Genomic DNA, 9822 nt, shown 5'->3' on the forward strand with positions numbered 1-9822 from the left:
ACTAAAATTGTGCAGTTCAACCATTGCACAGTCCACTTGTTTTCCCAGAGAAGTCCCTGCAGAGTCCTGCAAAGACTCTTGCCATGCTGCATAATGTAAAAACACAAAAGTCACTCATTGTAATCCTCAAAAAAAAAAAAAAAAGGGGCAATATCCAGTACTGGTTTTGAATGCTCCTCTTAATCTAAAACATTAAAGGTGTTCTATTTAAAAGCAAGCTGCAACAGCAGCCATGCATTGACAGCAACGAGAAAAGTTATAATACAAAATACAGTGATCTTCTGAGTGTCTGAACTCATGAATGCTCACTAAAAGATATTCCACATCTCTGACTTCATACTACTATTCTCACAGTCTTCTTCAGCCTCTTAAGGCTTTCATAAGCAAAGCTTTTCTCTAACTGGTGCTCCTGTGAAAAAGGTGAGCTGATTGGACCATTGGTTATGTGCAAGAGGAGGGAAACACACACGGAGGAGATTAAAGCAATCTGACTGCTAAAGAGAATCCAAGGAGGGTTAAGAGATTAGAAGACGCACTTGTTACAGACACATTTACCTACACACTCAAATCTGCAAAACACATCCTTTATTACAAGAGAATGTACAGCGTGCAAAACAAATATCCTTTGTTCCCAGAAAACAGGAAACTAAACAATGATGTAAGTGCTAGAACAAAAAATTGCATTATAAAGAGCTTTTCAACAAACAGTTATGGGTGCAGGAGATGTATTCCTGTTATTACTACTTTATCTGCATATATAGACTTGCCTGCAGGCAAATCGGGGCACTTGAGGTGACTTTTGAAGTATTTTATCACAGGAAAGCATCTTAAAATCCTCTGAATTTCCTCCAAAATTCTTTACTGTCTTTTTTATTTGTAGGTGTGTGCGCTACAGGTAGGGCCCCCAGCCCAGATACATCTGACAGAGCAGTTTGTCGTCTGTGGCTTCCTGTATGAGGTAGTGGACGTGTCCCTCTATAGACAGAGGTAGACCCAGCACTTTATTCCTGCTCTTTATTACTCCCTGTAGACGCTGGTCGATGTCACACACATGGGTTTTCGCCTGGCAGAGAAGGAGGGGGGAAAGATAAGACAATACAGTGATATTAATACCAAAAATGTATAGATTAATAGATTATATTAGACATGCATGCTGCTCTAAATGCATGCAAACATACTTCCAGAGGCAAAATCCATGAAATGCACACACCTTTTCATTAACTATCTCTCCTGTCTCGTTGGCCTGAGCTTTAGAAAGTCCTTTAGCTTGTTTGCTCCACTCCACCAGCGGGTCGTGAAGGAAGGTCTTGAGCACACTTACAGGAAAAATTCAAAACAGATATTAGCAATTTGGAAACCTTTAAAAGAGTCACTATACAAGTTTGTGACAGAGAAAAAAAACACATGAATTTGAATTTGCATGCGAGAATCGTCATCACATATATAATCGTGTTTTAAGAGTCAAGTATTAATCTAATTAGTATTAGAAATCCACTGATTTCAACATGAATGTGTACTCATGTTATGCTACTTGCTCTACTCCTAGTGTTTTACAGGCTTGAATTTATTTATATACCACATTATTAAGTATTTATGTTTGTGTACCTCATGAGTGGTTCTCTCTGGTCTCTCATTAGTCTTAGGGTGACCTCACAGGCCTGTCTGAAGAGACCCTCGGTGCCCATGGGCCCCATGGCGTGGACCATATTCTGGGTCAGACGGAAGGGAACCACCTCAGGCACGTCGAACGTCTCCCCCTAGTGGAGAGGGAGAGAAGGAGCATTAGAGAAATGACTGAGTAGTACATGAGAATAATATATTAAACAATTTCCATGATTTTCTCTTGAAATATTTATAACATAAATGACGCCTAATTAATGTATGCTTTAAGACAATTTGAGATAAACACAAACCTTGTTGAAGAGGCAGTTAAAGTCGACGTGAACACATTCCCCAGTGAAAGAGTCAAACAGGATGTTTTCTCCGTGGCGATCTCCCAGACCCAGGATGTAGCCCACCATGGACATAACAGCAGTGGAGCGGCAGTACGCAGAGCGGCTGCTGTACCTGTAATCACACAGTGAAAATGCAATCTGTGAATTTAACCTGATCCTTAATGTCACTTCAAACTTTAAAAATGTTTAACCTTCCAAATACGTTTTAAATCTAGAACTGAAACTGCTTCTCTGAAATGTGGGAATATACGTAGACACACATCTAAGTGAGATAATTGACACTGCTTGTGAAACAGTGTTCCTAATAATGTAACTGTAGGGTGTGGGGTGGGTTGTACCATGATGTGGGGTCAGCGAAGGTCCGGAGGAACCACTCGTGGAAGACAGGGGGGTGTCGAGCACACAGCACCTCCTTGTGGATTCGTAGCTTCTCCTCAAAGGGAGCCGTCTTTGGTAGAATAAGCTTTCTGAGCTCTTTACCTGACAGGTAGACGCCTACAACACACATGCAAATATGGCCAAATTATTTCACCACAGTGATCAAGCTGACAGTTTCTTTTTATCACTTCCTGTATTTTTAGGCTTTATGTGGGGAGATACCTCTCTCCTTATACAGCTTGGTGAGAATGTGTCGCAGTCCGGCGGTGTTGTTGACCCATTCGATGATGCCGCACTCCTCGTTGAGGGGAATCACAGCGTAGGTTCGGATATGTAGCTCCCTTCGCCTTGACTCAGCATCTTTGCGGAGGCACTACACACACACACACACACACACACACCATGATAAAGTGTGAACACACATTTTAACTACTGCTTGTTCCACACCTTTAAAGTGCATGACGCATTTTACACATGTAGGTGTGACAAAGTGTCATTTTCAACTTCTGTTCATGTGTAATAAAGGTATTGATTCATATTTGTGATGATTTTTGAGGCTGAAATAAAGCAAAAAATAAGATCACACACCCAAACATAAGAACCTGGAAAAGTAGAATCTATGGAGAACTCAACTCATAAAATATAAAACAGAATATTAGATTCCCTTTCCCTCTTTGAATTGTCAGAAGTGATACATTTACTGTTTTCCTGATTCATTTTTCCCCCTTTTTCTGCTGTTGTAAAGGATGTATGTTCCTGTTAAGTATGGAGGTAAATGTGTGTCTGTATTTATGCACGCATATCCATTTATATAATGAACATAATAGCATATACCATGAAAAAGTTGATGAAAAAAGACTCACTTATCATATATACATAATTATCAATGTATCTATTGATTACTGTTTACTATTATAAAATATAAGGGCTACAACATACGGTGGTGTTGCACACTATTTAGAGGTAACTAACCTCTTTGGTCCACATTTATATACAAGAGGAGGGCCAATTAATACCATTAAAAAGATTGTACAAGTATAGGTAGTAAACCTTGTTGATGAGGCAGTTGAACTCCATGAGTCTGCAGTCCTTCCTCAGGTCATCTTTAGGTTTACACATCATGGTGTAGCTGCGCCCATCTGAACCTTTTAGACTTATCTTCTTCGGCTTCTGTAAGGATGCCAAAATCTCCACCTACACACACACACACACACACACACAGAGGTTAGGTTTATGAGGCATATACCCCCTCTAGTGATCATAAAATATGATTTTCTAAGACAATGTCTGTGTATGACTGAAAAATGCCTTTGTAACCTTGGTTGGTGAAATAAAAGTATTCTCAGGCACCTTCCTACCAAACAGAATGAAGACAAGAATCAACCATCTCTTTTCCCTTTCTCTTACAATGTCTTCAAAGCCGTCCAGGTAAGCCCAGTGTCCGGGGAAGGCATCGTGCTGTGTGTTTGCACCACCAGTAGAGGGCAGCGTAGGGATGAGGACCGACTGCAGCGGGATCAGAATCTGGCTGAAGGTCGGCTCCTCCACCAGGCGTTTGAGCTGCTTGAAGTGAACGCTCATGCTGAGTGTGGTGCTGTTACCATCGACCTGTAACACACATTCACGTGAACCTGCTGCTACCTTTATATAGTTTCTCTTTATGTGTCCTTACCGCAAGCACTTCACTTCCTGAAGGGGATCAATAAACGTTTATTTGAGCTAATCTAATCTTGTCTAACAATAAAAGATGTCGCTACAGATTCACTTAAAAGGATTTTATTGTGAACTTTTGAATTATGTGAACAGCTATACTTTTATGCTGTGGCTGCAAAGGCATTTACAGTATCAATTGAATAGTGTCATAAAATAAGAGACGCTAAGCAGTAATCCATATAGACAATTATTATAGCTTTGCTGAGTTAAAAATATAATCTTTTGAAGATTAAGAATTCAAACAGTATTGTTAACATCACCTTTATAAGCCTAAAATGAGCTTGGAATTGCTGTGTGTGTGCGTACCGGCTTGTTGCAGAGCTCCAGTAGCTTGTCAGTCAGTCTGTTGGCATCTCCAATGAATTTCTCTAGTGACTGTTTGAGACTGATGGCTTTCTTAAGGATCTGATTACACCGGTTCATACGCATGGGGTAGGAGGACTGGAAAAAATAAAAATAAACACACAGTCAGGAGTGCATTTGACATAATATATATATATATATATATATATTTTGTATAAAAGCAATTAAGTAGTCTTTCTGAGTTGATGCAGGTGCTAAAACATCTGGTCATTCAATCACACAAAATGAGAGATTTGTAATGTTTGTAAAGAGAACTGATCTAGTAAACCAGAAGTATAGTTAAAAACATGCACATACAAAAGTCAGCATTCACACACAATGCCATAAATACAGTATATACACTCATATTGTACATATGGAAATATGCAGGCAGGAGGAACTGAATGCCCTGAAATATTAAAGTGCAAAAGATTCAGTACCCAAGGCCCTATTATCAAGGTGACACATACACATACCTACACACCTACCTTGGAGACAGCAGTCATTAGCCACATAGCCTGTTGGGGGTACGCCAAGAAGACTTTGGCCACTATGGTCATGAGGACATTGAAGACCTCGTCGCTGGAGTGACACACCCTGGAGATGAGCTGGGAGAAGGCAGTCAGGAACTGGTACGGTGCCAAGTTGGCACAGTGCTCGCTCACCGCAGTGTTGATTTTCCCCAGTTCCTGACGCATCTGTCTGTCCGGTCGCCCGGCTGTGGTGGAGAAATATACGTAGATAGTATTTTAATGTGTTTACATATTTTTCTCTTTCCACTGTTAACAGCTCATAAAAAGCTAAAGAACAGCCATAAAGTGTTGGAACTCCTAGTGAGTTAGCCAGACACTGGAAATATGTTATTTCCCTGTGCTCATCTTTATTTCATTCTCACAGTCACTACTGGCCACCCACCTTTCTCACACTCACACACTTTGGCTCCAAAATCCAGCCATAGAGACAGCATGCGAGGCATAGCCTGGTAGATGTACTGGTTTCCAAACTGCAAGGCTCTGGGAAGAAATGACCCAAATTAAATCGCTGAAGAAGAAACTAATGAGTCTGCAGTGGAAAAATGTAAGTTATAACAGTGTTTTTTCAGCTTTGAGAAAGACTTAATAATAAAGTACCAACAGTGAGAACACTGACTTACTTTCCAAAATACGTGACAATATATCTGATGAGGTTCCCCTGTTTCTCCAGCTTGTTGTCAGTTACCATTGGCATCACTTTGTCATAGTACTTGGCCAGGTAGAAGTTTCCATCCTCCCACTCAGGAAGAAGGTTAGTTACATCCTAAAAAACATACACACACTCAGACTTTAAAGTGGGTCTGCAACTGCAACATATTTAGCATAATTGGTTAATCTGATTCTTTATTAATCAATTAATCGGTCAGCCTATAAAATGTCAGAACATTGTGAAAAAAGCAGCAATTATCTGATCTTCCTCTACAGTGACAATTCTCGGGCGTCCCTGATGGGCAGCTGCAACCAAGGAGTTATCTCAGTATCTTTTCTAGTTTAAATGTGTGAGTTGTAAATCCTCCACAGTGGTTTATTCATCCTACAACAATCAACGTTATTACCTTGTATGCCTTCATGATGGCATTGGACTCGAAGTTAGCAGTCTCCTCCATGAAGCGTCCCACCAGCAGCATGGCTTTGCCTTTGGTCTGCAGACTGCGAGGGTCCGTCACTAGCTGGTCATCGGGGAAACACTGGGCCACGCCCTTCTGCAGGACGATCAGGGCCTGGTGGACGTCACCCTGGTGACAGACCGGCAAAGAAGCTTTTATTGGTGTTGTTCTGTATGTGTGACATGCATCAGCTGATACTAATATGCATTTTAGTTAGAGATTGCATGCAAAACAGGCTCAGCCTTACACTGAGATAGTCAAGAGTTACTGATACTACTGAATAAAACAAATCCTGAACAAAGCATACAAAGGAAATGCAAAAGTCCTTTTCCCATTGTTTACAGGTTGAATCACAGCAGGCAAAACAACACATTTAGTGTTGAAGTATTACATATAATTTTCAAGAAAACCTGCTTCTTATTGTATATCGGTTGTATTTACAGGTTTACCTTAGACCAAAGCCACTTGGCCTTTTCGGTGACGAGCTCGGCCAGGTGTGCGTTCTCAGCGTTCAGTAGTGCATTGAAGGCAGTCTGGTGGTGTCCTGCCTTTCTGGCCACCCGGGCACTTTGGAGCCAGCACTCCCCTACCAGCTCCTTGCTAGTAGGCCTGCAGAGCAAACATAATGCCTGACTTGTGATGTGGACTTGTTGAGTTGGACACTGTTCAGATTTTCATCTTAGCCAGGAGCTCAGATTATTGTTGTACTCTCCCTGAATTGATGGTTTAATAGTGTGCACATATGAAGCTCAAGATGCAAAGCCACACTGCTAACAATAATGTTCATACTAAGGAAATGCTTAAAGGGGAATTTTGACATCTAAACACAAGTGAGAACTATAACAAAGTGTGCCTGCAGATGTTTCTACACCCTTACTGTGGTCCCAGGCTGAACAGGGCACGACGGAGGGCCAGGATTGGTTCCTTGGCCCTGAAAGAATTCTGGGTCATCTCCAGTCGATCCGACCAATGAGGAGGCTGCTGGCTGAGGCTGGGGGTGGAACATTCCCTCTGATTCTGCAGTTCAGTAAAAGTGTGCTCCAACTCGCTGAGCATGTGGAGCCTAAACCAGACACAAACACGATGATTTTGGACGCACGGGATATTGCTGCTGTCAAACACACAAAAACATGGCTGATTCCAAGAATAAACGGACACACACAAACCTGACGATGTACTCATATCCTCTCTGGTAGGTTCCACACTCATAACTGGCTGCAGACAGAGGGACGACCTGTTCCTTCCTCACAAGCTTCAGCCTCTTGTAGAAAGTCTCGGCATCCTGCTTTTTAGCCGAGAGCAGTAACTGGCCGAGCCGCACACCCCAGGTACTGGACTGTCGGTCTGGAGACACAATGGTAGTACAAAACTTAGTCACTAACTTTTATCTTTTTAAGTAGAAATGCCATTAAGTGCCACTAATGGTTCAAGATGTTGCAGCTTTCAAGGATCATCTGTGTATTTTATTACCTGAACTCAAATAATCTTCCAGCAGGTCCCATTGTCCAAGCTTCCAGGCTGCCTCCACTCTGTAGGTGTTTAACTCTGACTTCCACTGGTGTCTAAATGTTCACATGTATAGCTACATTCAGTGGACCTTTAACTGACTTACATGTTATTCAGGAGTGAAAGAGTCCATCAGTTAAGAAGCCATCAAGAGGTCAAGGCACAAGATTGACATGAACATAAAACAATAAAAATAAACATTCTCCACCTACAGTTTACAGCTGAGATGGGTCATAATATATGTGTGTCTCTGTGTGTGTGTGTGTGTGTCTCACTTGCTGGCCAGTACTCCATTGACCTGAGTGATGACTGTTGACAGCTGTCCCAGGCCGAGCATAGAGGTCATCACCCCGTGATAATGGCCAATCTACACACAAAGGAACAATGACAATGATGAAATAGGGAAAGACAGCTGACAGCACGAAGCTATCTTTTATCTTAATGTAAGCAATAATATACAGCTAGACTATCTCCTCTGACAAGATGTGGCCACTTCTGGACCTACTTTATATTTGCTGCTTGTAATGGTAGTGAGTTGAGAGCTGAAACTTCTTCTACTGTAGCAAGATTTTACAAAGCACATTTATTAAGTGTAACTTGGAGGACCATGAGATCAATTTATAGTTAATTAGTTATTTTAAGTTTAATGTATTTCGTAATTTCGTGCAGCCTTTTATTATAACAATGTTTTAAAGATTTGAGAAACAAAGCTGAGGAACTGCAGCCTCTTTCTAGTGTGTGTGTGTACCTGGTCTGACTCCAGCTGTATGGCCCGGTCGTAGCAGGCGGTTGCATCTCGGAGCAGGCCGATGCTCTCGTGCTCCAGTATCTGTTCCCGTAGCGACGGCTCCTCCCTCCTCAGGGCGTTGACCCCCCTCACCCCATCAGGCTCATGCATTGCAGCGTATAGTGTCTGCAACAGCCAATCATTACAGAAAGAATTCAGAGAGCTGCAACTTCTCCTTAACAAGGGAGATAATTCACTATTATTGTTTATTAACTTTTAGCTGCGTCACATACCCATGGAAGATATTTCATTGCTTTGAACATTATTATTTTATGTGCAATTTTGCTTTCATTTGCCATATAGTGAATTATAAATGAGAAAATATCTTTTTCAGTAATTTGCATTTAGATTTCAGCCATATTTTTCGATTGTGACAAATGATTTTTTACTACAAAGATGAGCTAAAGGAGGTGAGCAAGATGCTTAAAAGCGAATATTTCTCTCCTCTACACTCTTAAACAGGGCTCTATACAACACTAGAAATTTTTAGACACCTAATGAGTCAATGTAGGGTCTATATAGTCAAACACATGAAGCAGAGTCAAATAAATGGCCGTTAACATGCTGTCTGACCTGCAGGAAGGTGAGATGGTCCTGGATGTTCTCTTTGTTTTCTATGATGTATGCTTCAAAGTGCATGAGGGCACGAGTGTACGCTTTGGATCGCAGAGAGGCCTTGGCCAGAACGTCTTGTGGAATACCCTTCAGGAAGGCCACCACACGCTGATACTCCCCACTCTCTGCAGTAAGACATTTCAGTTTTTTTAACTTCAGAGTTAAGGATGTAGGTTAGTGAACAATGAGGACATATGCATTTATATTCTGTTCATTGAAACTAAGGTGTAAATATTTCTGAGCTAATCATTTGCTATGTCTTCATTCAATTGTCTGTTCTGTTGTCACTGACTTATGCAACACAGGTGATTCGATCTGTAGCCCGCTGATGAAACCTTTTCCATTTTCTGGCTTTCAAAAGTCTCAGATCTCCTGGAATAGCACTCAAGATCTGAAGCAAAATAGGAAAAGTCTGTTTTTGTCACTCACCACTTTGTCTGGGTTTGGAGTAGAGGATGTGGCGGCTCCACTGTGTGAGGTGAGACAACATGCTGAACACAGTCTGTATGCTGAGCTGTGATAGGCTGGAGGCAGTCTCCTGACAACAGCTTACTCCTCGTCCATCACCCTCGGTCAGCACAGCCAGCATCTCCTCCGTTACCTGGAAACAGGTTTGCTATTATTGCTAAAAGAAAAAAATAAATAAATCATGCCTGAACTTCTTTTGTATGTGATACAATGTGTCCTCACCTCCCGTTGCTCTGCAGGTGTGCAGCCCAGCAGCATGTAGAGAAGAATGTGAGGAAGCAGGTAGATCGTCACCTTGTAGTCGTGTTTAATAATGAAACTACAGCAGGTGAACACTCTGCTGGCCAGCTCATGTCTCACCTAAAACACAAAAACAGTCCCCAAAATGTTTATCCTAAGTTTATGTCGTCAAAGAGAGA

General features: G+C 41.6%; 1 protein-coding gene across 1 annotated transcript in view; it reads right to left on the reverse strand.

The window, feature by feature from the left end:
- Window positions 1-568: 568 nt before the first annotated feature.
- Window positions 569-9822, reverse strand: part of atr (ATR serine/threonine kinase) — a 19523-nt gene continuing 10269 nt past the window's right edge. The window contains exons 27-48 of the mRNA XM_035674658.1: window positions 9626-9763; window positions 9365-9536; window positions 8894-9060; window positions 8282-8446; window positions 7809-7900; window positions 7498-7589; window positions 7194-7371; window positions 6905-7090; window positions 6477-6636; window positions 5977-6156; window positions 5542-5684; window positions 5304-5401; window positions 4877-5106; window positions 4353-4487; window positions 3741-3941; window positions 3384-3527; window positions 2556-2706; window positions 2294-2450; window positions 1914-2067; window positions 1606-1757; window positions 1211-1316; window positions 569-1063 (exon numbers count right to left, since the gene is read on the reverse strand). Of these exons, the coding sequence (XP_035530551.1) occupies window positions 890-1063; window positions 1211-1316; window positions 1606-1757; window positions 1914-2067; window positions 2294-2450; window positions 2556-2706; window positions 3384-3527; window positions 3741-3941; window positions 4353-4487; window positions 4877-5106; window positions 5304-5401; window positions 5542-5684; window positions 5977-6156; window positions 6477-6636; window positions 6905-7090; window positions 7194-7371; window positions 7498-7589; window positions 7809-7900; window positions 8282-8446; window positions 8894-9060; window positions 9365-9536; window positions 9626-9763 (3375 nt within the window). The 3' untranslated portion in view covers window positions 569-889. The remainder of the gene's footprint in view (window positions 1064-1210; window positions 1317-1605; window positions 1758-1913; window positions 2068-2293; window positions 2451-2555; window positions 2707-3383; window positions 3528-3740; window positions 3942-4352; window positions 4488-4876; window positions 5107-5303; window positions 5402-5541; window positions 5685-5976; window positions 6157-6476; window positions 6637-6904; window positions 7091-7193; window positions 7372-7497; window positions 7590-7808; window positions 7901-8281; window positions 8447-8893; window positions 9061-9364; window positions 9537-9625; window positions 9764-9822) is intronic.

This window comes from Morone saxatilis, unplaced genomic scaffold, assembly GCF_004916995.1.
Source record: "Morone saxatilis isolate NCDOM2014 unplaced genomic scaffold, NCSU_SB_2.0 Contig3, whole genome shotgun sequence".
Taxonomy (NCBI): Eukaryota; Metazoa; Chordata; class Actinopteri; family Moronidae; genus Morone; species Morone saxatilis.